Below are 27,844 nucleotides of genomic sequence, written 5' to 3' on the forward strand. Positions count from 1 at the left end.
CAAGTAACAAGTGTCCGTAACTCCACTTCCAGGGGAATTCAACACCCTCTTTTGACCCATGGGCACTGCATGACACCAGTGCACTCACACACATGGAGGCAATATACTCATACACATAAAATTAAGAAAATAATTTTTAAAATTTAAAAAGAAATTAACATTACCATCTAATTTAATCCTAATGTATACATCTGCATGTCCATATACATTTTCCAGTATAAAGAGTTAGAGTTTCACATGGTTGTTTATTGTTTTATGTTGTTGGTATGATCAGCTTTCAAAGGCAAATGTTATAGTATATTTCAGGACACCTGTGTTCACTTCATCAGTTCTTTGAAACTATATTTGGATGTGCAAGCTATTAAAAGCTTCATGTACTGAGTGACCTTTCAGGCAGGATTTAGATCAGATGCTCAAATCGCTTCTGCCTGTTGCTGAGCGGAAAACAGAAAATCTTGGATTCAAACATCTATTGGGTTTTCCTTTGCTTTCTTTTGTTTCCTTTCATTTTGCCTTAAGAAGATGAACAATGAAACAACTCTGATATCCTTGAAGGAAGCAATGAAAAGGTGGCTCAGGGCTACAGGGAGGGGATAAGCATAGGTCTGCTCTTCCTGGAAGATGGGGAAGAGAAGAATGAAGATAGAAATATGCAAAGAGTGGCATACTAATTAGAGCTGTCTCTGTTAAAGTCATTTAAGCCTTGCAGGTTCCAAAGTATGTAAACTGGTAATAAAGAAAGATCTGGGGGTTAGGGATTTAGCACAGTAGTAGAATGCTTGTCTAATGGAAAGATCCTGCTTTCTATCACACACACACACACACACACACACACACACACACGGGAGAGACACAGAGAGGGAGAGGCAGAGAGACAGAGACGGACAGAGAGACAGAGAAATCTGCCCAGAGGCATTATAACTCCATTCACTTCATGCTAGATTTATGGAATATTAAATGTGGTTGCTGCCCTCAAGGAGCTCATAGCCTATAGGAATGACAGAATTCATTTTTAAAAACTTACAATTTAATGACCTTTTATGGTGATGTTCCCCAAACACTAAAGGAACATGAAGGGGAGATCAGTCCATTCTGCCTTAGAAAATGTCTCTTCATAGAGGGATATTTTAACTGGATCAGAGTATGAAAGAGTTTATGAGGAAATAAAATAGGGGAAGGAATTTTAGATGATCAAACAGTACATATAAGCAACATATAAGCTTGGAATTATGTATTAGTGACCAGAATATGTGAGAGAACTGGCAAAAGGTAGGAGAAAAGGCTTTGTGTGTCTTGCCCTAAAGCCGGGTGGCATAAAAGGTCTGTCATTAGTTAACATGATCAGAATAGTACTTTAGAAAAATGTCTGGTGGTGGATTAAAGGCTGGATCAAGAGTCCAGTTATACTACTATAATCCTAGGTCCAGGTGAAAGATGATGAGCTGGTTTACTGGGCATGGAGAGCAGGAGATAGGTTCAATAGATAGTAATTGGGGGGGGGCAAAGTTGAGCATTATTCTTAGATTTCCAAACTGAGTAAATGTTGAGTTCATTAACTGAGTTAGGGAAATGTTGTAAGAAACAATTACACCAAGATTTACATGTTTAAATTTTTATTACATTTATTTATTTATTTATTTATTTATTTATTTATTTATTTATTTATGTGTAAGGGGGTGCATGATTGCCACAGCAGCCATGCGGAAGTCAGAGGACAACTTGTGGGAGTCAGTTCTCTCCTTCCACCATGTGGGGCTAGGGGATGGAACTCAGGTAATCAAGTTTGGAGACAAGTGCCTTCACTTGCTGAGCCATCTCACCTGTCTTCACGATTTTTAACATTTACTGGAATGGTGTGAGCACCCTTTGGTGAAAGGATTCCGAAGAACTTCTGCAATTATATATTTTTATTGATAAGCTAGAGTTTCTCTCTAGAGTTTAAGCTTGAAATGACCTATAACATTATAGCTTATAGGTCTAAGAGTTAAATACTATACTAACTGACAAAGCTTGCCATGCAAACAGAGATTACCACCACATGAATTGTATGGGCTTATACTCCTAAAAAATACACATTTTTAGTGACTTAAAATTTTATTTATTTTTATGTGTATGAGTGTTTTCCCTGCATGTATGTAAGTGCACCCACACTGTACAATGCTCATGGAAACCAGAAGAAGGTATCAGATCCCCTGGATCAGAGTTAAGGACAGTTGTTGTTTGCTATGTGGGTGCTGGAAACCAAACCCAGGTCATTTGCAAGAGCAGTCAGTGCTCTTAACTGCTGAGCCATCTCTCCAGGCCCCAAAATATACATTTAATTTTTTTAAAGTTTATTTTTATGTTTTTGAGTGTTTTGTCTGCATGTAAGTACACCTGTACATGCAATGCGCACAGGGGCCAAAAGAGGGTGTTGGATCTCCTGGAACCGGAGTTACAAATGGTTGCTTGCTGCTATGTGGGTGCTAGGAACTGAACCCAGCTCCTCTGCAAGAGCAGCCAGTGTTCTTAACTTCTGAGCCATCTCTTCAGCCCCCCCAAAATACACATTTATACTGAATTTATCTATGTAGAAATAGAAACCAAAACAGAGAAAATTCCTCCATACTAATTTCTGAAGATGGAGGGAGAGGGTTCATAGGTTAAGCTCTGGACAGTTGAACATCTCCATCTAGGTAGAAAGATGCAAAACAGATGAAAATATACATCTAGGAGAAAGGTAATGCCTAAAACTAAATTAGTCTTGGGAGAAATTAAACCAAGAGAAGATGGTCAAGGGTACTGACATTGAGCAAGCACAAAAGCATTCAGTCAAGGGGAGGTAACATATATTTTCATATCACTTCCTTCATTAAATACAATGTGGCTGGGGGCTGGAGAGATGGCTCAGTGGTTAAAAGCATGTATTGCTCTTCGAGAGGACCTGAGTTGGATTCCCAGCATCCACATCAGGCAGCTCACAACCATCTGTAATTCTAGCATCTCCATGGGATTCAATGCCTCTGGTCTCTGTGAGTGCCAGTACTCACGTGCACATACATAGACACACACATACAGATAATTAAAAATAAAATGAATATGGGGCTGGAGAGATGGCTCAGCGGTTAAGAACATAGGCTGCTCTTGCAGAGGACCCAGGTTTGATTCCCAGCACCCACATAGTGGCCAACATCTGTCCCTAACTCCAGTTCCAGGGGATGTGATGCTCTCTTCTGACCTCGGTGGGCATTGCATGACACAGGTGCACTCACACACATACAGGCAATATACTCATACACATACAATAAAAATAATAAATAAAATAGATTTTAAAAATAAAATGAATCTTTAAAAAGAAAAAGGACAATATGGGTGGTTTCAGCCAAGTGAATTGTGTCACGCTAGTTCTTTGTGGTTCTGTTAGATACAACTCCAGGGCTACTGTGCCCTCTGATGGTTAGGACTACATCAGTCCCTGTGTGGACTACTCAACTCAACGTCTCATTCATAGCACAGGTGTCAGCTGTATGTTATAGAATGTTACCACTTCCTTACAAGGTCTCTGCTAGCTATAGAGCTCTTACCTAGCCTGGATATAGTTCAGCAGTAGAGCCCTTACCTAGCAAGTAGGGGGCCCTAGGTTTAATCTCCTGCATCATCAACAACAAAAGAAAAAAAAGTGATAAAATTTGAGCTGATCCTTGAAGGAAAAACAGATTTGGAAATCAGAACAGTCATTGGCCTCAGCAGGTTATATATATGGTACTAAATCCCAACCTTTTCAAACTTAATTATCTGTAGCATTGAGACTCTTTAAAACAAAACAAAAGAAACGAACAAAAAAAACCAAGGGGCTGGAGAGATGGCTCAGTGGTTAAGAGCACTGATTGCTCTTACAGAGGACCTAGGTCCAGTTCTCTGACAACTGTCCGTAACTCCAGTTCCAGGGAATCTGACACCTTCCTTTGACCTCTACAGGCAATTCCTGACATGGATGCACTTACACACATGTAGGCAGTCATTCATACACATAAAATAAAAATAATAAAATATTTGTTAAATAAATTTTTTTAAAAAAGAAAAAAGACAGGAGTCCTACGTAGCCCTGGCTGACCTGAAACATGCTATGTAGACCAGGCCAGCCTCAAACCCACAGAGATCCACCTGCCTCTGCCTCCCAAGGCTGAGATGAAAGGTGTGTGCCAACTATGACCAGCCCAGAGACAGTACTCTTGTTACTGCTCAGCCCATTGCCTTTTGTAGCGTTCTAAATAAACTTAAAAAAAAAAACCAAAAAACTAAAAATGGAGACTGTAAGATGGTTCAGTGGGTACAGTGGGTAAAGGCACTTGTTGCCCAAGTCCTGACAACCTCCTCAGACCTTCATACACACTCTTCAAACCCCTCCCTCCACACACAAAGAAATAATCTAATGTTTTGGGGGTTTTTTTAAGCAAGAAATGTCACTCAGGAGGCAGAGGTAGGTGGATCTCTGTGAGTTCAAGGCCAGCCTGGTATACATAGTGAGTTCCAGGTCAGCTGGGGCTACAGGGAGACCCTGTCTCAAAAGACCAAAAAAAAAAAAAGTAAGAAATGATTGTTTTGCTTCTTGTGGTTATGAGAAACAGCAATGCTTGCTAAAATATTCTGTGAAGTTTAAAATATAGCACAAGACACAAAAGATAGGTAATTCAACAGTTCAAAAGTCTGACACTACTGGGACTGGAGAGAGAGCTCAGTAGTTAAACAACATATTGCTCTTGCAGAGGACCAAGGTTCAGTTTCTAGCACCCACGTCAGGCAGCAAGCTGCCTGTAACTCCAGCTCCAGGAGACCCGACATCTCTGGTCTCCATAGGTACCCGCACTCATGTACACATGCACACACACGCACACACACACACACACACACAATTTTTCAAATCTCTTTTTTTAGAGTTTGACACCATGAAGAGGGAAAGAACAAGAATGATAGCTAGAGGGCATGGCAAACAGGAACATTTGTTCATAATTTTTTTTTTTTTTGTCTTTTTGAGACGTCTCCCTGTAGCCCCAGCTGTCCTAGAACTCACTATGAAGACCAGGCTGGCCTTGAACTCACAAACATCTGCCTGCCTCTGCCTCCTGAGTGCTCTGATTAAAGGTGTGCACCACCATGCCCATCTTTGTTCATAATTTTAAACTGAAGAATTTATCTAAATTTGGTAGTGGATGTTAACCTATTAGAGGCTTAGGATTGACCCCAAACTGAACTTACTTTGATTTTTTTCATCCTACAGAGTAGAAAACAAACTTCAAGCTCTAGATACACAGTTCAAAGAACTGGATATCACCAAGGATAATCTGACACAGAAATTTGAACATCATAGGAAGACTTTAGCAAGCCAAACTGCCCAAGATGAGCTATGGACAGCAGTGCTGGCACTCAAGTGAGTGATGACTGAGCAATTCAGCCTTTCGAGACTTTGTGAGACCCTTCAGTGGTCATTCCAAAGTTGCATTTAATGTGGTCCATATTATATTAAATTTTCTTGGGTTTATTCATTCAGAGAAGATTCATTTGAGCACCTGTTTATAGGCTAGGCACTAAAATACACACCTTATGATAAGAACCTCTTATATGCCCATCTTGCTAACAGAAATGAGTAACATAATTCCCTTGCTATGAGAAGCCTAAGCTACAGGAGGCCTGAGCTAATATGGTTTGGTACAGATCATAATTCTAGAATAATTATTTTCTGAAATATAACAGCTGGTGTTTCTGGTGGGTTTATATCAAGTCAACTGATCAAATGCAGTTTATGTTTGCACATAAAATGTTCCATTTAAGAAGCTTTCCATGTTTTTACAGGTTTACCTCAATGGAATTGAATATTTTATACAGCTATGTCATTGAAGTCCTTATCTATTTGCATACTCAAGTTCTTGAGAAGCTGCCAGACCTGGTGAGAGGTCTTCCCACCTTAGCCTCTATCCTTAGGCGAAAAGCCAAGAATAAGCACATTCAAGTCGTGTGGGAGTCTGTCCTAGAGGATTTGGGGCTGCAAGAGAGAGATGTCATGGTGCTCTGTACCTTCTTTATTGCATACGGTAACAAGGCAGAACACTTTGCTGCTAACGTGAGACAGATGTACATCAAGGATATTACATACATGATCACCAACATGGTAAAGAATCAGGCTCTGCAGGATGGTTTACTGAGGGCTGTTCATATCATTGAGAAAGGGAAAGAAGTGAAGATCCCTGAAGAGCAAAAGTTACCCCTAAAAGAGTTGATACCATCACCCAGAAACTAGCCTGTTACATAGTGATTCTACTTTTAGTCAATCATATTGTAAATAGAAAAAAAAAGCAAAATTTAATTATTGCATACTTATTTTTATAGTAAAAAGTGAGAGGCCGGGCATGGTAGCATACACCTTTAATCCCAGCACTCCGGAGGCAGAGGCAGGTGGATCTTTTTGAGTTCGAGGCCAGCCTGGTCTACATAGTGAGGTCCAGGATAGCTGGGGCTACAGGAAGACCCTGTCTCAAAAACACCAAAAAAAAAAAAGTGAGGGAAGCATTAAATAAATTATGACGAATTGATGTAATGAATATTTTGTGTATAACTATATAAAAGAATTAACAAGCTCTTTTTAAATTATTTATATTTTTGTGTATGAGTGTATTGCCTGCATGTATGTGAGTGCATCTGTGTCATGCAATGCTCGGCAGTCAGAAGAGGGCTTCAGATTCCCCTGGAACTGGAGGTTTGTAGCCACCATGTGGGTGCTGGGAATCAAACCTGGGTCCTCTGTAAGATCAGTCAGTGCTCTTAACCGCTGAGCTATCTCTCCGGGCCTGCTCTTTTTATTTTTAATTTTTTTGTTTTTTTTGAGACAGAATCTTCCCTGTAGCCCCAACTAGCCTGGAACTCACTATGCAGACCAGAGATCTGCCTGTTTCTGCCTCTTCAGTGCTGGGATTAAAAGTGTGTGTCATCACACCAGGCTCAATAAGCTCTTTTTATAATGACATAGAGGGAGTCAGGAGGTATAGCCCATAGCACATGCTTAGCATGCATGAGACCCTGAGGTCAACCCCTGACACCACAAAAATAAATATATTGTGTATTAGTTTAGATATGTGCACTTTGGTAGTTATACCTAAGAAAGTGATATTGTTTTAGGAAAGAAAACTAAGAGGCTAGGAGTCAAAAGCAAAGGAATGCTTCCTACTGGATAGTGGACTGCTGTCCCCTAGGCCTGGCATAACTATCACTGTCTTGAATCAGAGCTGCTGTGATTGGCCCAAGGTCATGAGATCAGACCTATTAACACTCTCTCACTGAAGGGAGAGGGGAATGTTACTTTCATCCAGCCACTTATCTTTACCCCATCCACAAGCTGCATATACTCTTGCTTCAGTGCCGCATGGACTTGGTGGGGGAGGCTAGAAGATATAGGGGTAGAAGGGTGACTGTGGTTGGGAGTCTACTGATGCACCTTTTGTGGGTCATCCCCTATGCTGAGGTGGAGCTTTTCAGTGATGTGGCTGCCTTTGCTCCTGTAAGTAAACCCTCACTCCTGTTTCTTTGAGTAACATTAATAAACTCATTGGTTCACCAAGCTGGATTAGACTCTTTGGTCTATCAGTGCCCCATTTGGGGTGAATAGACATTTCTGTATGCTTCCCTAGGAAGAGTGACACAATTAATGCGTTTTGAACTTTGTAAATGTATTACTTATTAAAAGACAGTTAAACAATTACGAACCTCACATATATATCATCTGATGCTGTAATGTATTGGTGTACATATAAATCATAGTTATTTACACTGGAAAGAAGGTTTACATTGATAGTTTACTTATAATATTTATTGAACACCAAATGCTAAGTGCTATGAAGAACAGAAATATTAGAAAATGTGGACCCTTAAGGTGAGGAGTTAAGTGCCAACATTTTATTTAGGAGGTATATATTCTGGAGAGTCAAGATGAGGCAATATGTTGGAAAGAAGTCAAGAAGGGAAGTAGAAAAGGATGTTCACTACAAGGCAGTGTGGTCTCTGCTGGTCCCACCTTGAAGATGAGCAATGAGAGACAAAGCAAGTTGGTCAGCACACTCGTCTATCACTTTGATCTTCCTCCAGACACTGGAAAAATCACACGAAAGACAAAAGAATGTATCTGTTGTGCTCACTTAGCCTACTGTTTTCAGTTGCTCACATTGCTACCTCTTTCTCCAAGTATACAGGCCCTCCTACCATCACTGAAGTTAGCTCCTCCTCCAGTCTGATGATTCAGTTCAATGGCCTGAGTCAATCCCCAGAATCCACATAAAAAAAAAAAAGAATGCCAGAACTGGGCATGGTGGCACACGCCTTTAATCCCAGCACCTAAGAGGCAGAGGCAGGCAGATCTCTATGAGCTTGAACAGCCTGGCCTACATAGCAAGTTCCAGCTGGGGCTACAGAGAGACCCTGTCTTAAAAAGGTTAAAAAAAAAAAAAAAAAAAAAAGTGGGAGGAAAGGGGGCCTTTTTTTTTTTTTTTTTTTTTTTTTTTTTGGTCTTTTTGAGACAGGGTCTCCCTGTAGCCCCAGCTGTCCTGGAACTCACTATGTAGACCAGACTGGCCTTGAACTCACAAAGCTCTACCTGCCTCTGCCTCCCGAGTGCTGGAATTAAAGGCGTGTACCACCATGCCCGGCAATGGTGCACATTTGTAATCCTAGCACTCCAGTGGCCAGATGGAAAGCAGAGACAGGAGAACTGGCCAGAAACTTGTGTACCACCTAGCCTGGAGTGCCCTGCCCAGCAGCAGAAACAAGAGAGACCCTGCTTCGACAAGGTGGAAAGTGAGAACCAACTCCCCAATGTTGTCCTCTGACCTCCACATGCTCCTGTGTACACATACACTATATACATTTTTTAAATATGGCAAGAGGGTCGGGTGTGGTGGCACATGCCTTTAGTCCCAGAGGCAGAGGCAGGTGAATCTCTGTGAGTTCAAGGCCAGCCTGGTTTACATAGTGAGTTCGAGGCAAGCTGGGGCTACAGGGAGACGCTGTCTCAAAAAGACAAGAAAAAGAAAAAAAAAAGTGACAAGAGGAGCTAATGACTATGAGTCCAAAAAGCAACAAGACCAAGGAAACCTTAGGACGCGCATAAAATTACCCTTTGCACAACGCACAAGTACCCAGAGCTCAAAATCAAAATGCAAGAGTGTACAAGAGAAACTATCCCTAAGTAAAACAGGATTAGGTGAATTTAGAAGGGTATCCGCTGCATAGAAATGCTTCAAATTGATCTTTCCCCAAAAGCAATGGCATAAAAGCATGAGACTAGATAGCAGCGAACAGAGTATGGTTGAATGCTGAAAAGAGTAACAGGACAGGCAGGCATGCTTGGGATGTGCCTGTAGCCCCAGCAGCTAGGGAGGCTGAGGCATGGAACCTGCCAAGGAGTTCAGCATATGTCTAGGCAACATAGACATTAATTTTTTTTATTACATTTGTTTCTATGTGTGTGCGCACATCCATGGGCATGTGTGGAAGACAGAAGACAACTTTTGAGTCAGTTTTCTCCTTCTACCATGTATGACTGTCAGCCTTGGCAGCAAGCACCTTTATGCATTGAGCCATCTTGCCAGCCCAACATAGTCCTTTTGCTTACTGTTTTCCTTCCTCCCTCCTCCCTTCCTCCCTCCCTTCCTCCCTACCTCCCTCCCTTCCTTCCTTCTTTCCTTCCTTTTTTCTTACAGGGCCCCCTATGTCGTCTAGGCTGATCTCAGACTCACTATGCAGCTGAGGATGACCTGGAACTCCTGCTCCTCTTGCCTCTGCCTCTACTTCCAGAGTGCTTGGATGGCAAGCACATACCACTATGCCTGCTTTGAAACTTCACACACATACACACACAACAACAACAACAACAACAACAAAACCAAAACCGAACAATGAGATTCCATGGAAAAGGCTGTTGTGGATACATTAGCAAGCCTGAAATCACAGGCTAAAGGACTGATAGGGTAGTGTTAGGTTAGTGACTACAGCTTTCTAAACCCACATTACCACAAAGTCCTTACACTCAGTGGTAGGAGCACTGGCCTAGCAAGTGCAAGTCATGGGTTTCATTCCCAGCTTCACAAAACAAACAAAACCCCCAAAACTGTCTACCATGAATCCACATCGCCTTGCTTGGGATCAATCTAGAAGTCATTCCTTTACACAACCTGAAAGCTCAGCAAACTCAAAGACCGTAAAGGCTGTTTTCATGTACAGTGATTTTCTTTTTCCTTCTTACATACCTATTTATTATAGTCTCAAAAAATGCAGGCCTAGTTTTTAAATATTAGAGAGCACATTCTTCAGTATTTCCTACCATTTTTCTAGCCAAGCCAAATTCTACTGTTTTTCAAAGAATTTTCAGTTCAAAAAGTAATTAGGGTTTGAGATGTAGCAGAGCATGTGTTTAGCATGGGCAAGGCCCTTGGTTCAAACAGAAGCAACACACACACACACACACACACACACCCCACACATGTGCATGTGCACACACACAAATTGTGAAACTTTTCTTGTTCATCTTTACAGAACTTCAGTTGCTGTAGATTGAAACTTAATTACAAAGTAGTGTACATAAATAATGCACATGACATAAACAGTAACCTCCAGACTTGACACAGTCTTAATACTTGTTGCCAAGCCTATGGGCCCTAAGCCTTTTAAAAGGAAGGCCGGAGTGGGGGTGCCAGAGAAATGGGGTTAAGAGCACTGCTTTTGCAGAGGACCTAGATTCGGTCCTCTGTACCCACATGGCAGCTCACAACTGTCTATAACTCCAGTTCCAGAGGATCCAATGTCCTCTTCTGGCCTCCAGGACACTGCACGAACATGTACACTTACATACATGCAGGTAAAACACCCATACACATAAAACACAAATACAATTTAACAAAAAAAAGAAGGCTACAGACTTCAGGAAGCTGTGCCCCAGAAGGCAGTATGTGCCAGGCTGTCGCAGGTCTGAGAATTCTCTGGCCAAAACCTTCAACCTTTCTGGTGGAATCAACCTTCTTAGAGATTCTAGGGGCAGGAAGGGGTGGGGAAAGTTGAGCCAGGGTCTGTTTGACTTGCAACTCTCCATTCCAGGCTGGATTCCAACTCCAAATCCTCCTGCTTCTGTCTTTGCCACCTAAGTGCTAGGATTGCAAGTCATATGTGAACATACCAGCTTTAGAGATGCCTTTTCTCTCTTCTTGAGAAAGTATCTCTCAGTAGCCCTGGTGGGCAAAATTCACAAAAATCTGCCTGCCTCTGCTGCCTAAGTGCTGGGATTAAAGGTGTGTACCACCATGCTCAGCTAGAGATGCTTTTCAAGGTTAAATTTAGGCTGCTGATGAGGACCCAGTTTGTTATCTATTTATTGAGACCCAGTCTCATGTGGCCCAGGCTGACCCAGAACTTGATATGTAGCTAAGGCTGGCTTTGAACTCCTAATCCTTTTGCGTCTACCTCCCAAGAAGAGGGGTTTACAGGCACATGCTGCCATGCAGAGCTCTTAGACTGAACATATCAAACCAAATGGAGCCTTTTATTCATGCAAAGTTTCAGACCATGAAACCCTAACTAAACATCCAAAAAACCAGGAGAGAAATAACAGACAAACCTCCATATTGGCCAATTTTAGCCAGTATAAGAATATGCTCCTACTCTAACCTTTACGAGAGATTCTTTGAAACCACCAATTCATTTTTTTTGTTCCTGTTTTTCTCAGATGTTAGTTATCTATCTATAAACCCAATCTCTGTTCAGCTCATCAGAAGACACATTTTATAAAGAATTTCAAACAAAAGCCAATAAAAATCTTTAATTTGTGTTGGGAGCTATTAGTGTAAGCACAGCCATTTTGTACATTGAGCCGTGGCAGGCTTGCTTATTTCACCTTGACTCAAGAGTTTGCGCGTTTTGCACACCAGTACCTAATTATTCTGCCAAGTCAGGAGGAATGTGCTGATAATTTAGGGAAGATGGTTAAATGGTGGAATTCACAAGTAGTTGACAGCTCCTTGACCCTCACAGATAAAGGTGGGAAAAAACCGCTGTTGAAGCTAATTAAGCTAAGCAAACTGGCTATCTGATGTCCTACTGTATAAAAAGGCTGAGCTAAAATAAACCAGGGCTGCAGTCTCTGACAGTCCTCTCAAGTATCTTTTCTCTGTCTCTTGTTTTTTCTTTCAATCCTCACTCCCCCTTTCAGGTGCTGTTCATCTCGGCCAGCTGGCACCGGCAAATTTGGGGCTGGAGAGATGGCTCAGCGGTTAAGAACACTGGTTGTTCTTGCAGAAGACCAGATTCGAATCCCAGCACCCATATGACAGCTAACAACTGTAATTCCAGTCCTAGGGGATCCAATAGCCTCTTCTGACCTCCGCGGGAATTGCACGACATGGGTGCACTTACCTACATGCAGGCAATACACCATACACACAAAATAAAATAAATATTTTTTAAAATCTTTCATTCGTTGCAATTTTGTCTTTTGGCATTAAAAATTAAGCTTAGTTAATCCAAACAAAAGGGCAGTTTGAAGAGTACTGGAGAAAAATTGCAAAAAATTACTGTTTGGGACTGGAAAGATGACTCAGTGGTTAAGAGCACTGCCAACTCTTGCAGAGGACCCAGTTCCGGTTCCGGTTCCCAGCGCCCTGGCAGCTCCCAACCATCTGTAACTCCAGTTCCAGGGAAATCCAAAGCCCTCTTCTGATCTCTGAAGGCATTGCCCGAAACCGGTGCACTTTACAAACATGCAGGCAAAACAATCATGTTAAAATAAAAGTAAAATGTTTTTAAAAATTCCTGTTTGGGGCTGGGCATGGTGGTAGCATGCCTTTAATCTCAGCACTCGGAAGGTGGAGGTAGGTGGATCTGAGCGTTCAAGGCCAGCCTGGTCTACATAGCGAGTTCCAGGCAAGCCAGGGCTACATAGTGAAACCCTACCTCAAAACAAAAATTACTTCTTGGGTCTTGGTATACAGACCGCACTGTTCTGTAGCTTGCGAGAGCCAAACCTAAGTCCCGGGTAGCTGAGACAAACAGGCGGGTAATTGGTGGAAACCCGCCAGGCAGGGCTGAGCGAGCAACTCCCGGAAGTCCCGCCTACCCGGTAGTTACGCCTCCGCCTTTGGGCCGCTCCCTGGGGCTGCAGTGCGGTTTTGGCGGGCGATTGTGACCTTGCCAGCCGTTCTGTAGCTGCTCCCGGCCGCCGCGCACAGGCTGTTTGGCGGGCTGGAGGAAGTCGGGTCCGTCTGGGTCTCGCGGCGGTGGGAAACCACGAGGCGAGCCACAACTGGACCGAGGAGGCTGGCGGGGCTGACTCAGCGAGGCGGAAGTCCGGCCCGCGCTCCAGCCTGGCTTCCCGCGGTGGTTGCTCTCTGGGAGCGGCCGGGCAGCCCAGAGCAAAGCGTCCTCCCGGGTAGGGGAGCCGGAGGCGTCCCGTCCGCCTTTCACTCCGTCGCCGCGGCGTGTCCTTGCACGGTATCCACCTTGCGGCTGCTCCTGTTCTCCTGACACCTAGGGTGCCTGTTGGCCTCAGCCTGTTGAATCCCGGATTAGGACGCTGCTGGGTATAAAACCCGAACACGGAACTGCACACTAAACCCTGTGTTTAGGCGAAAATGCTTTTTTTTCCTTGCAGGTGTTGACGTTGTTAGGCTAGCATGTCAAAATGGCTGTATCCGAAAACCGCATCCCTTCGTTGTCGGAGTGCCAGTGCCAGATTTGTATGGAAATCTTGATCGAGCCGGTTACCCTCCCCTGCGACCACACGCTCTGTAACCCGTGCTTCCAGTCGACCGTCGAAAAGGCCAGTTTATGCTGTCCCTTCTGTCGCCGCCGCGTCTCTTCGTGGACTCGGTACCATACCCGAAAAAAATCTCTCATCAATACGAAGCTGTGGGAGGTAATTCAGAAACACTATGCAAAGGAATGCAAGCTTAGAATCAATGGACAAGAATCAAAGGAAATCGGTGAGTAATCCAGCAGATTCATTGGTTAAAACCGAATCTTATAAAGCGAATCATCAGTTTTCCATTTTAAAACAGGAAGAAAAAGACTAAATTGTTTTTTTCTTGAGGATTTGTGGTTTTATGAATTTCCCATTCAGAGTCGACCACTCTGTAGACAAGTGGTCACGTGACATTCCTATGTTTATAGTTGTTGCATTATTGTCTCTCACCTGTTTATTCATCTCCAGTCATTTCGTTCTCTGTTGTTTTATTCAGCAAGCCTAAAATCGATAACGATTACCACTGTCGTGTAGTTTAGTCATTTTTGGTTGAACCCTTCCACCTTGGGGACCTAAGAGCTGCAAAATGATCTCTTGCTCCAGTCAGCTAGCCATTATTGCAGTGATCCAGTCAGTGTTTTCTGTTCAGCCCTTGAATGTGGTGCCTGTACTGTAGTGGTCCTGCCATTTGCTTTCTTAACTATTTTTAAACAACAGCTCTTCAAAAACATCTTTGTAGAGATATGTAATATATCAGTCATCCATTTAAAGTGTAGCTTAATGAGATTGGCATATTTTTAATAATGAAGTATGTAACATGAATCTTACTGGTTTTTAAAAAAATATTTTTATTTTATGTGTATGCGTGTATTGCCTGCGTGTAGGTGAGTGCACGTGTGTCATGCAATGCCCTCGGAGGTCAGAAGAGGCTGTCAGATCCCCTGGGAATGGAGTTACAGTTATCAGCTGCTGTGCTGGCTAGCTTTAGTGTCAACTTGATACACCTGGGTTGAGGGAGCCTCAGTTGGGGAATTGCCTCTATTGGACTGGCCTGTGGCCATGTCTGTGGGGCATCTTCTTGATGAGTGATGCGGCAGAGCCCAGCCCATTGTGGGTGGTGCCACCCCTGAACAGGTGGGCCTGTGTTACTTAAAAAAGCAGGCTTTTCAGGGGCCAGGGAGCAATCCAGCAAGCAGTGTTCCTCCATGGCCTGTGCTCCAGCTCCTGCCTCCAGGTTCTTGCCCTGAGTTCCTACCTTGGGCTCCCTGATGAACTGTGACCCAGGAGATGTAAGATAAACCCTTTCCTCCCCAAGTTGGTAGTGGTCAGAGTTTTGTCACAGCAATGAAGAAACAAACTAGGACAGCTGCCATGTGGGTGCTGGGATTCGGACCCAGGTCTTCTGCAAGAACAACCAGTGTTCTTCACCACTGAGCTATCTCTCCAGCCCTGTTTACTTTTTTTTTTGTTTTGTTTTTTGTTTTTTTGAGGCAAGGTCTCATTATGTAGCCTTGGCTGCCCTGGACCTATTTGTAGACCAGACTTGCCTCAGATTCAGAGAATCTGCCTCTGGAATTAAAGGTGTGTGCAGAGGACTCATTCTGTTCCCAGTACCCAAATGATGGCCAGTAGCCATGTGTAACTCCAGTTTCACGGGATCCGACGTCCTTTTCTGGCCTTCTCAGACATTGCATGCATGCGATGCACTTAATAACGCATAAAAAATAAAGGCATGTGATACTATCTAGGCAAGTAAACAAACTGAAACCAGTTTTTACAAAATAGGAAGCCATTGGAAGGAAGGGGACTGGTGCAGCAGAAAGAAGGAAAACATAAGCCTTGTAAGGGAAGGCTACTTGAGGTGAGAATCTGCCCCTTATCTGTCCATAGAACACTTCACACCCAGGAATATGAGGCACAGCAGAGTCCAGAGTTAAGTATGAAAATAAAAGCAGGAGAATTCAGTTCACACACAGATCAGAATACCCAAGTGAGAGGCATTTCTTGGATGTGTGCACAAGTACACACATGCAGATTTCTCCAAATAAAGTGAACCGCTAGAGAGAGCCAGAGCAATTATCATCGGAATTGGTGACCCAGAGTGAAGCCCTCTGCAGTCTGCTTAGCACAGGCTTTTTTGCTTGACCTTAATATCTACCAGTCAGCAGTAAGTGCACAGAGCTTTTATTCCAGGCCTTGTTTTAGAATATAAATGTAAACCAAGTATCACAAGACATTCTGAATAAATCTTTGGATTAAAAGAAAAATTTGAGCTAGGCATAATCCCAGCACTTGGGCGGCAGAGCAGGGGGATCTTCGTGAGTTCAAGGCCAGCCTGGTCTACGTTGCAAATTCCAAGCCACCAATAACTACAGGGAGACCCTATCTCAAAAAGACAAAAAAGAAAAGAAAAATTTGAAGCTATATAAGAAAACAAAACCAGTCTGGAGGTAAAAAATACTTCAGGAATGGAAAGTAATCTGTGTTTGCGCACATGCACAGACTCTAGAGTTTATTCCACAAAGGAAGTATCTAAGCAAAATGGAACATCAGAAAAAAAAGTGTCTGCTTATGGGACAGCTTGTTTAACTCTAGAAAACTCACATCCATTATTTGTTTTTTCTTTTTCAAGAAAACCCAGATTTTGTTTGGGGGTGAGTGTTGCTGGGGCTTGAACTCATGGCATTGTAGACAAGCTTTCTACCACTGAGTTATATTTCCAACTCCAGAAACCTGAATTTTAATGTGAAATCTTTTTGGTTTAAATGTTGGTGCTGGGAGGGGGGGTATACATCACATGTGTGTAGGATTCATTTGACCTGTAGGTCAGCAGTTTGTAAATTCTGCAGTAGAGGAACTATAAATGGTGGTATTATAAGCTGGGATGAAGTATGCTAAGTTCTCATTTATTTTAGCTGTTGAAAGATAGTCTACTTGAGATAATGCAGAGAAATACCGAGGAGAGTTGGTTCCTTCAGAAATAGGAAGGGATAGGAATGGGCTTAGTGGTAAGAGTGTTTGCCTCCTCTACATAATACCCTAAATTCAATCCCTTGTCCTGTTCATGCCTCCCCTCACCCAAAAAAAGGGAGGTGTGAGGAAAAAGTTAAGTAGGTAAGGGAAGTGACAAGGCTGGCCTTGAACTCTGCCTCCCAAGCGCTGAGATTAAAGGCGTGCACCACCGCACCCAGTTTAAAGATAAATTTTTTAAAAGGCTGGGGAGCCTGGTAGTACACACTTCTAATCCCAGCAATCCAGAGGTAGACAGGTGAATCTGTGAGATAGAGGCCATCCTTGTCTATATAGCCAGTTCAGACCAGCTAGGGCTACAGGAAGACCCTGTCTCAAAAAAACAAAAAGGCTTCTGGGTGTGGTGGTGCACGCCTTTAATCCCTTTAATCCCAGCACTTGGGAGGCAGAGGCAGGCGGGCCTTTCTGAGTTTGAGGCCAGCCTGGTCTACATAGTGAGTTCCAGGACAGCTGGGGCTACAGAGAGACCCTGTCTCAAAAAGACAAAAAAAAAAACAAAAAAAAAAAAATAAGAAGACTTCATAATAAATTTTAAAAAAAAAAAAAAAAAAAAAAAAAAAAAATCAGTAGACTTCATAATAAAATTTAAAAAAAACAAAAAGGCTTGGGAAAGCTAGGCATGGTGGCTCGGTGTTTGTAATCCCAGTACTTGGTTTATGTGGTAGGGTTGCTATGAGTTCAAGGCCATGTAGCAGATGCTACATACCAAGATCCTGTCTCACAAAAGCAGAGGAGGGCTGATGAGATGGCTCAGTAGATAAGGCACTGACTGCTGAGCCTGACAATCTTGAATTTGATCCCCAGTCCCACATGGTAGAAAGGGAACTAAGTCTTGCAAGTTGTGCCATGGTGCAACACACACACTCTCATGCACATGAATGAATGAATGAATGAATGAATGAATGAATGAATGAATGAATGGAGAGAAAGAAAAACCCAAAGGATCTGCTGAGTGTAGTGCATGTAAGTGTACTCATGTGGTGCAATGCCTGGTGGAGATCAGAAGAGGCATTGGATTACCCTTGAACTGGAGTTCAGACAGTTGTTAACCGATGGTGGGTGTTGGGAATCAAACCTGGGTCCTCAGCTGAGCCATCTCCCCAGCCCCTAGATGTAGACTTTTTTTTTTTTTTTTTGAGGCAGGGTCTCCCTGTAGCCCCAGCTGTCCTGGAACTCACTATGTAGACCAGGCTGTCCTGGAACTCACAAGAGATCCACCTGCCTCTGCCTCCTGAGTGGTGGGATTAAAAGGAATGCACCACCATCCCCAGCTTACATGTAGACTTTTTAAATGCATAGTACTGTTTGGGTGTTTTCCCATATTCAAGTTATCACTTACACATTGTATCAGTAGATATATGATGCTAGTTGGTTTGATACATAATATTAATTTTTATTAATAGAGTGATAAATGTCTCAACTGTATCCTTTCCCCTCTGAAATTAGTAAGTAACTATAAAATGATACTTTGAGTATAATTCTTCAGATTTTTCAAACAGGAGTTTTACATATGTAATTCTTGCCTGCATCAAGTTCTACCTAATGGCAGTTGCAAAATAGAGGAAATTTAGATGTTCTAAGGTTGATTCTTTGCTCCTATAACATTTTTTTCTTTGAAGTCTGTATATAAAACCCACAGGCTTTTCTTTATCCATTACATTGATTCCCTTTCAAATACTTCATCTTGTTAAAATCTATTTATTTGTGCATATTTGTTTATGGGCACACAAGTGGAGATCAGATGACCACTTCCTTCTACCATGTGGGTGGGTCCTTGGAGGGATAGAACTCAGGTCATCAGGGTTGGTGGCAAGTGCCTTTTCCTCCCAAGCTATCTTACTGGCTCCCAGCCCTTCAGTTTGAAAGCTACTTTTTGTGTGTGTGCTTTTTATAAATTAAGAAAACAAAGTGAGTTAATAAAAGGTTAACATATATAAGCCGGGCGTGGCAATACACTCCTGTAGTCCCAGAAAAAAAGGAAAGAAAATCCATGACAAAGTATCACAAACTAGGTGACTTTAAAAAAACAAAAATTAGGCTGGAGAGATGGCTTAGCAGTTAAGAGCCCTGGCTGCTTTTGCAGAGGACCCAGGTTCTGTTCCCAGCACCCATGTGGAGACTAACAACTGTCTGTAACTCCAGTTCCAGGGAATTCAACACCATCTTCTTGCCTTCATGGGCATTGTACTCATATACTGCACTTCAGACCAAACAGTCATATATATAAATATATATATATATAAAACATTTAAAATAAAAGTCGATTTCTTCATAGTTCTGGGAGACCAAAAATCCAAAATCAGGATAGAACCAGGGCCTTTGAACTTGAAAGCTGAAGGAGACTCCAGCATATATTTGAAGCTTCTCAGTTTCCCAGCAGTCATTGCTGTTCCTTCGCTCGTACATGCATTGCTCCAGCCTCACTGTGTTCTGTCTTCCTAGCATCTCCCTTCTGTGTGTCTCCATCCAAATTTGTCCCACTTTTGTAAGGACACTAGCAATTATCTAGGACTCACCCTAGTGACCTTAATTTAATTTTATTACTTTTAAAATGATCCTATTTCCAAATGTGGTCATATCTGTAAACACAAGAGGTTAGAATTTCATAACTTTGAAGTAACATAATATCTAGTTTTCTCTTGAGAGAAACTACAAAACAGAGAAATCAGGGACTGAAGAGGTGGCTCAGTGGCTCAGAACACTGGCTGCTCTTGCAGAGGACCCAGATTCAGTTCCAGCACCCACATGGTGGCTAACAGCCATCCTTAACTCTAGTTCCAGGGGATCCAGCGCACTCTTCTGGCATCTGTGGGCATTGCATTCAAGGGTGCATTACATGCATGAAAGCAAAGCACTCATGCACATAAAGGAAAATAAGTGAAAAAAACAATCTTTTTAAGTTAGAGAAATTGAGCTAGGCATGGTGGCGCACACCTTTAATCCTGGCCCTTGGTAATCTGAGGTAGGAGGGTCACAAATTGGAGGCTAGATCCTTAATATTTTTTTTTCTTCACTGTTTAATTCTCCTTCCCTTAAGTATACTATTATGGGGTTACTTTGAAGTACTCCATTGGTGTTTTTGTTTGCTGGAAATTGGACCCAAAGACCTTACAGGTGCTAGGTATGTGCTCTGCCCAGCTAACTCACGTCTCCAGCCCTGTTTTTTGCAGTTATTTTAATGAAGTCTAGAAGCGAATGTTTTATGTGCATATTGAATGCGAATATTTTATGTGCAAATGCGCCAGTTGAAACAACAAAAAAACCCTCTGGCTTTTTAAAGTGGAATACCAAAAGAAGACAGTATTGCTACCTTAATAATTGTATGTTTTACTTTAATTTTTCGGGTAAGTTGGGTTTTTTTTCTGTTGGGTCTTACTATGCAGCGCTGACTGGCCTGGAACTTCGTTGTAAACCTGGCTGGCCTCCAATTCACAGAGATTCACCTGCCTCTGGGATTAAAGGTGTGTGCTACCACACCTCGCCTTGCAATTAGGTTTTGATGAGAGGTCAAAATTATCCATAAAGTTCTGTACTGCCTCTAATACTATTTTCTTTTTGATATGAACAGTTGATGACTATCAGCCAGTTCATCTACTGAGTAAGCCTGGGGAATTGAGAAGAGAATATGAGGAGGAGATAAGCAAGGTAGGTGTTAAATAGGTTTTGAGCCATTATGGTTTTTTTTTTTGTTTTTTTTTTTTTTCGGTCTCTTTGAGACAGGGTCTCCCTGTAGCCCCAGCTGTCCTGGAACTTACTATGTAGACCAGGCTGGTCTTGAACTCACAGAGATCCGCCTACCTCTGCCTCCCGAGTGTATGCTTTCTTAAAATTTCTCTGTTGTGCTTTTTTTTTTCCTAATGTGTATGCATGTATTGCCTGCATGTAGGTAAGTGCACCCGTGTCGTGCAATGCCCACGGAGGACAGAAGAGGCTGTTGGATCTCCTAGAACTGAGTTATGGACAGTTGTTAGCTGCCATGTGGGTGCTGGGATTCAAACCCGGGTCTTCTGCAAGAACAATCAGTGTTCTTAACCGCTGAGCCATATCTCCAGCCTCCATCTCTGTTGTGCTTTTAGTCTCAGATTTACATATAGTTTTAGGTGTTTATATAATTAAAAAAAACTTTATTTTATGTGTATGAGTGTTTTGTGCCTGCACCCATGGAAATCAGAGAAAGCACTAGATTCCCCTGGAACTGGAGTTATAGTCAGTTGTTAACTGCCATGTGGGTGGTGGGAACTGAGCCCAGCTCTTCTGAGCAGGATCATAATTGCTGGGCCATCTCTCCAGGCCTCCCCAGCCGCCCCCCCCCCTTTTTTTTTTCCTGAGACAGGGTGTCTCTGTGGCCCCAGCTAGCCTAGAACTCACTATGTAGATGGGTCTGGCCTTGATCTCATACAGATCTGCCTCCCAAGTATTTTATGTGTATGAGTGTTTTGCCTGCATGTTATGCAAATGCATCCATATATACAATACCCACGGAGGCCAGAAGAGGGTGTTGGATTCCCTGGAGTTACAGGCAGTTGTTAGCCACCATGTGGGTACTTGGAACCAAACCTAGATCCTCTGTAAGAATTGCCAATACTCTTAACCACTGAGTCATTTCTCCAGGCCCTAAAGGTCCTATTTCTAAACATTCATAAACTAGCTTCTTCTAGTTTTTTGGCTTTGTTTTGAGACAGGTTCTCACTATATAGCCTAGGCTGACCTCGAACTCACTGAAATCTTCTGAGATTAAAACCATGTGCCACCATACCCAGCTGAAGTCAAGTGTTTGAGTTTGGCTTTTTGGTGTGTTCATACATGTAGAGGCACATGTGTGTGCCTGAACCTGGAACTTACCAATTCAGCTAGACAGGCTAGCCTGCAAGCCTCCAGGATCCACTTACCTCCCCAGCCCTAGAATTACCGACACATGCCACCACACCCAGCTTTTTTTTTTGTCTTTTTGAGACAGGGTCTCCCTGTAGCCCCAGCTGGCCTGGAACTCACTATGTAGACCAGGCTGGCCTGGAACTCTGCCTCCCAAGTGCTGGGACTAAAGGTATGCGCCACCACACCCAGCTCACACCCAGCTTTTATGTAGGTGCTGAGGATCCAAACTCAGGTCATCATGTTTGGACAGCATGTACTTTATCAGACTTAGCCATCTCCAAAGCCCCCTAAAGTCAAGATTTTGTTTTAAAAATCATTTGTGTGTGTGTGTGTGTACAGAAGGAGTTGAGTTTCTCTATTACTCTCCACCTGTTCCTTTTAGGCAGGGTGTCTCCTGAACCCAGGGCTTGCCGTTTTTGTTCAGTAGCTACATATGACTAATGCATACTTTAATGGATTGTGAAGGTCTAGAAGACCTAATCTCATCTCATGTAACCCAACTAGTCTGGAATTTTCTATGGCTATGTAACTATGTATGGATTTGGACTCTGGATCTCTTTCCTCTGATTTCCAAATGCTGAGATTTTAGGCATGTGTTACCATACCCACCTTAAAGTGTTTCTTGTATTTTCTTTTTTTAAAAAATATTTTTATTATTTTTATGTGTATGAGTGTATTGCCTGCATGTAAGTGAGTACACCCATGTCGTGCAATGCCTTGGAGGTCAAAAGAGGGCATCGGATTCCCCTGGAACTGGAATTAAGGATGATTCATAGTCGCCATGTGGGTTCTGGGATTTGAACCCAGGTCCTCTGGAAGAGCAGTCTGAGCTCCTAACTGCTGAGTCATCTCTCCAGCCCCAATCATTCTATCTCTTTTGTTAAGGTTTGATTTAAGAAGCTAGACCCAAACATGGCATGGTGGTGCACGCCTTTAATCCCAGCACTAGGGTGGCAGAGGTAGGTGGATCTCTGTAAGATCCAAGCCAGCCTAGTCTCCATAGTGAGTTCCAGGCCAACTGTGGCTACAGGGAGATCATACCTCAAAAAGATCAGAGAGAGAGAGAGAACGCACACAAGCTAGGTTTAGGGGCTAGAGAGATGGCTCAGCTGTTGAGAGAGAGAGAGCTTGCTGTTTTTCCAGAGGACCTGAATTCAGTTCTAGTACCTATGGCAGGTGGCTTACAACTACTTGTAACTCCAGCTCTAGGGGATCCAATTCTGGCCTTTGAGGATGCCTGCACACAATTTTTTTTTTTAAAGAAGTCAGGCCTAAGCTGGGTGTGGTGGCACATGCCTTTAATTCTAGCACTTGGGAGGCAGAGAGAGGTGGATCTGTGAGTTTGAGGCCAGCCTGGTCTACATAGTGAGTTCCAGACTTGCTGAAGAGACCCTGTCTCAGAAATACCAAAAGAAAAAAAAGGTCTAGAGTATTCCTCCCTTGAAGACCCTTCCACTCTCAAGAGTTTTCTTTTCTCTAATAAATCTGTTTGCTCTGCTTTTAAAAAAAAAAAAAAAATGGCCGGGCCTGGTGGCACACACCTGTAGTCCCAACACTCAGGAGGCAGAGGCAGGCAGATCTCTGTGAGTTCAAAGCCAGCCTGATCTACATAGTGAGTTCCAGGACAGCTGGGGCTACAGGGAGACCTTAGCTCAAAAAGACCATTTAAAAAAGAAAAGTTTAGAATGTCTTTTATCAACCGTTTTTAAGGTGGAGGCTGAGCGACGAGCCAGCAAGGAAGAAGAAAACAAAGCCAGTGAGGAGTACATACAGAAATTGTTGGCAGAGGAGGAGGAGGAGGAGAAAAGACAAGCCGAAAAAAGGCGAAGTGAGATGGAAGAACAGCTGAGAATTGACGAGGAATTGGCAAGGAAGCTAAGTGGCAGCATTGTAAGTGCGGGGGCTGTTCCTGCCGCTTTGACCTGGAGAAGCCATTGCTACAATTAGAAGTTTTTGAGGATCTCCTTGCTCTACTTGAGACAAAAGCTTTTCATTACAAACTTTGTTATATGGAACTTTTTTGTGCATTATGTATTTGCTGTATTCGGGATACTTGATTTTTGGTTTTTGTGGGTGGTTTTGTTTTGAATGTTGAGGGTCAAACCCAGGTCTTTGTATGTGAGCTACACTTCAGACTGATTGTTTTATTTTGGTTTTTGAGGCAGGTCTTGTTCTGTAGCCTAGGTTGGCCTTGAACTCTTTAACCATCCCGCCTCTCCTTCCCGGATGCTGGCATTATAGGTATTTGCCACCATTTCCAGTCTGATTCTTAAATTGAACCTGGTCTTTGTTATCGGACTGTCAGATTACTGTGTATGAGAAAAATGAAAAGCAAGATGGTAAAAAGCAAGATGATACTGGGACCCAGTGACTTAAAAGTGCCTGATGGATTGAACCCAAAGCCTTGCACATGCTAGGCAAGTGCTGTAGGACTGAGCTGTATACCCTCAGCCCACCTAGGAGTCTTTTAAAATACAAACTTTCATATCTACTCTAAACCTTTTGACTTGGAGTCTCCAAGAATGAAACTTAGTGAATACTATCTGCAGAAACATTTAGGAATATCTGAAATATTCAGGTTATATGTATATGCGTGTATGCCTGCATGAGTTTATGTGCTTCATATGTATGCAAGAGCCCAGGGATCCCAGAAGAGAGCATCTGCTCTCCTGGAAATGGAGTTACTGGTGGTTATGAGCTGCCATGTGGGTGATGGGAACCAAACCCCGGTATTCTGCAAAAGCAGTTATCATTCTTTAACTCTTGAGCTATCTCTCCAGCCCCCAATTCCTCTGCTTTTAAACAAGAACAGATACCTTAGAATATGTTTCAAAAAAGGAAGTATACCCAGAATTGGAGGTTTTTTTCCATTTTGAGACCCAACTTTTTTATTTTAACAGGGTCTCCCTGTAGTCCATACGTGTTTTGAGATAGGATCTCCCTAGCCTGGAACTCTCTTGATGTAGACCAGGCTGGCCTCTTGAACTCAGATATCCACCTGCCTCTGCCTCCCAGAGTGCTGGGATTAAAGGCGTGCACCACCACGCCTGGCTTGTGACTCAACATTTATAATATGCTCAAGTTTTGTGGACTGTATTCCCCCTTCTGTATATCCTTTTCTCAATTTGTTTAGAGATTTAGAAAGATACACAATCAGGAAATTTTTTCTTTCTGGTCGCTGCAGGTTCAAGGCCAGCTTAGAGTACACAGTGAAACCCCATCTTAAGAAATGAAGGAGGGGAGGTAGGGAGATGGCTCAGTGGTTAAGAACACTGGTTGTTCATGCAGAAAACCTAGGTTCAAATCCCAGCACCCACATGCCATTAACAACTGTCTGTAACCCTAGTTTCAGGGGCTCCAACAGCCTCTTCTGTCTTTTGAGGGCATTGCACAACATGGGTACACTACATACATGCAGGCATAACACTCATACACATAAAATAAAAATAATTTTTTAAGAAATGAAGGAAGCGGCTGGAGAGAGGGCTCAGCGGTTAAGATCACTAGTGGTTCTTACAGAAGACCTGGGTTCCAATCCCAGCACTCACATGGCAGCTAACCACCGTTGGTAACTCCAGTCCCAGGGGATCCGACAGCCTCTTCTGACCTCCGTGGGCATTGCACGGAACGGGTGCACTTACCTACATGCAGGCAATACACTTATACACATAAAATAAAAATAACTTTTAAAATTTTATTTTAAAAAGAAGGAAGACCAGGCGTTGTGGCACAGGCCTTTAATCCTAGCCCTTGGGAGGCAGAGGCAGGCAGATCTTTTCAGTTTTGAGTTTTGAGACCCTGTCTCAAAAACACCAAAAAAATAAAGAGGAGGAGGAAGAAAGGACACTGTTAGATAATAATAATTGAATAATAAATGGACTAGAGATGGAAATAAGTTGAAGAGGAGAATTGTTAATGTGAAATTTTAGTGATGTGAGAAATCATATGAACTGATTTCTGTTTAATAACTTTTATTCCAGGTATATATTTGGCTCTTTAAATTTCTCCCTAGTGGGTTGAGGTAGTTTATAATTACATGAATGTAACTATAAGCTAAGACATAAGTATCTTCATTGTTCTGTGGGAGGAACTCACTAAGCCATCTTACCTCTTATGTACTTTAAATTACATTTAGATTACTTATGATCTATAATACAATGTAAATGTTAGTTTTTTAGACACAGTCTCCCTGTAGCTCCAGCTGGTTTAGAAGTCACTATGTAAAGGAGGCTGACCTCTATCTGACAGAGGTCCACCTGCCTCTGCCTTCTGGGTGCTGGGATTAAAGGCTTGCCCCACCATACCTGGCTTGTAAATGCTATTTAAGTAACTATTAGGTTATATAGTTAAGGGAATGATGAGAACAAAGTCTGTATGGAGTCAGTATTCTTTTGAGACTATGTAGAATTTAAGTGTAATTTCTGAAATTTTTTGAATTAGCCCAATTGATAGCTTCTTTTTTCATAAAGCTCCCTTTAATAATGTCTTCATATTTTTTTCTTATTATCGAAGAACAATAACTATGAGAGAGAAATCATGACTTCTCCCCTGAGTTCCAGAAAATCAGATCCAGTTACAAACAGGTCACAAAAGAAAAAAATGAGCAAACAAAAAAACATTGGAGATATTCAGAAGTAAGTGAACACTACCATCATTTACTTATTGACCATCTGCTGTTTGCCTTTGTTTTTTGTTTATAGAGACCACAGATTATTCAGGTTCTGTCTGTGACCTCTACATGAAGACCCTGAAGATATTTGAGACTGATCTTAATTGAAAGAAAAGGAAAACATAAGTCAGTGTTTCTATTCAAAATTATATTGAATATTTTAGTTTGGGGCTGGCAAGGTGACACAGTGGGTAAAGGCATTTGCTGCACAGGTCTAGTGACCTGAGTTCAGTCCCTGGAACCCATATAAAAGTAGAAGGAGTCAATGCTGTTGTAATGAAATGCTTCTTCTAATTATGTGGTTATTAAATAAATAATTTTAAAAAAGTAGAACCAGCTCTACAAAGTTGTCTCTGACCTCTATGCATGCCATGGCATGGGCTCACCTATATGCACAAATAATATAAGCATACAATAATACTTTTTTTTTAAGTTTTAGCATGTCTGAAAAAGTCGTACAGCCAGGCATGGTGGTGCATGCCCTTAATTCCAGCACTTGAGAGGCAGAGGAAGGTGAATCTTGTGAATTAGAAGCCAGCCTGGTCTACATAGCGAGATCCAGGCCAGCTGGGCCTACATGGAGACTCTGTCTCAAAAGACAAAAAGAAAAAGTCACACAATACTAAGTAGAGATACAAATGAAACTGTTTAAGGGGCTGAGGATATGGCTCAGTTGGTAAGAGTGCTTGCCTAGCATGCAGGAAGCACTGAGTTCTATCTCTAGTTCCACATAAAACAAGGCATAGTCATAGACAATCCTGTAATCCCATCCCTTAAGAGATGGGGGCAGGAAGATCAGAAAAGTCAGGGTCATTCTCAGCTATATTTGTATGTGTACACAATGTACATGTGGATGTCAGAGGACTTTTAGGAGTTGGTGATCTCTTTCCAGCTGAGTTCCCAGGATTAATGGCAAGTACCTTTACCTGCTAAACTATCTCACTGGCCCCCCAAAAACTTTTAAATAAGAGATGAGGAGGCTGAAGAGATGGTTCAGTGGTTGTTTGCGGCTTTTCCAGAGGACCCAGTTTCCTGTACCCACATTAGGTGACTCATAACCACCTGTTACTCCAGCTCCAGGGGATTTGTGCTTTTTTTGGCTTCCATGAGCACACATACACACAACATACAATCACACACACACAAATATATACACATAAAACAATTTTTTAAAAGCAGCCAGGCATGGTGGAGCACACCTTCATTTAATCTGAGCATTTGGGAAGCAGAAACAGGCAGATCTCAGTGAGATCAAGGCCAGCCTAGTCTACATAGAGAATTTCAGGCCAGCTAGAGGTACAGGGAGACCCTGCCTCAAAAAAAGAACAGCAAACAAACAAAAAATGTAAGATGAGGACCAGCAAGATGGCTCAGTGGGTAAAAGCTCTTCCCATGCAAGTCTGGAAGCCTGAGTTAGAGCTCTGGAACCTATGTAAAGATGGGAGGAGAGAACTAAACTGACTCGCAGTGAATTAATTTTTTCTTTCTTTCTTTCTTTCTTTCTTTCTTTCTTTCTTTCTTTC

At 42.5% G+C, this 27,844-nt stretch overlaps 2 protein-coding genes across 5 annotated transcripts in view; both read left to right on the forward strand.

Annotated features, from left to right (window-relative positions):
* The first annotated feature begins 522 nt into the window (after positions 1-522).
* On the forward strand, positions 523-6,274 carry Smco1 (single-pass membrane protein with coiled-coil domains 1). Its single transcript, XM_008838520.1, has 3 exons — positions 523-569; positions 5,258-5,407; positions 5,830-6,274. Exons 1-3 carry the CDS (start codon positions 523-525, stop codon positions 6,272-6,274), a joined length of 642 nt encoding a protein of 213 aa, XP_008836742.1.
* Positions 6,275-13,301: 7,027 nt separating this feature from the next.
* Rnf168 (ring finger protein 168) overlaps positions 13,302-27,844 on the forward strand; it is a 20,722-nt gene continuing 6,179 nt past the window's right edge. The window contains exons 1-5 of one of the 4 annotated variants that reach the window (XM_029566158.1): positions 13,302-13,435; positions 13,658-13,988; positions 20,346-20,422; positions 23,363-23,542; positions 26,165-26,286. In XM_029566158.1, the coding sequence (XP_029422018.1) occupies positions 13,688-13,988; positions 20,346-20,422; positions 23,363-23,542; positions 26,165-26,286 (680 nt within the window). In that variant the 5' untranslated portion in view covers positions 13,302-13,435; positions 13,658-13,687. Of the gene's footprint in view, positions 13,498-13,620; positions 13,989-20,345; positions 20,423-23,362; positions 23,543-26,164; positions 26,287-27,844 lie in introns of those variants that run through there. The other 3 variants (XM_029566157.1, XM_029566159.1, XM_008838524.3) reach the window with 3 other exon arrangements.

Source organism: Nannospalax galili, unplaced genomic scaffold (assembly GCF_000622305.1).
Source record: "Nannospalax galili isolate Female #2095 unplaced genomic scaffold, S.galili_v1.0 scaffold598, whole genome shotgun sequence".
NCBI lineage: Eukaryota > Metazoa > Chordata > Mammalia > Rodentia > Spalacidae > Nannospalax > Nannospalax galili.

Excerpts from the sequence above, each read along its gene's own strand:
- Smco1 (XM_008838520.1), top strand. The coding sequence starts at position 523 with ATGAACAATGAAACAACTCTGATATCCTTGAAGGAAGCAATGAAAAG. Across the intron at positions 570-5,257 it reads TTGAAGGAAGCAATGAAAAG|AGTAGAAAACAAACTTCAAG; the intron begins GTGGCTCAGGGC and ends TTCATCCTACAG. Across the intron at positions 5,408-5,829 it reads ACAGCAGTGCTGGCACTCAA|GTTTACCTCAATGGAATTGA; the intron begins GTGAGTGATGAC and ends ATGTTTTTACAG.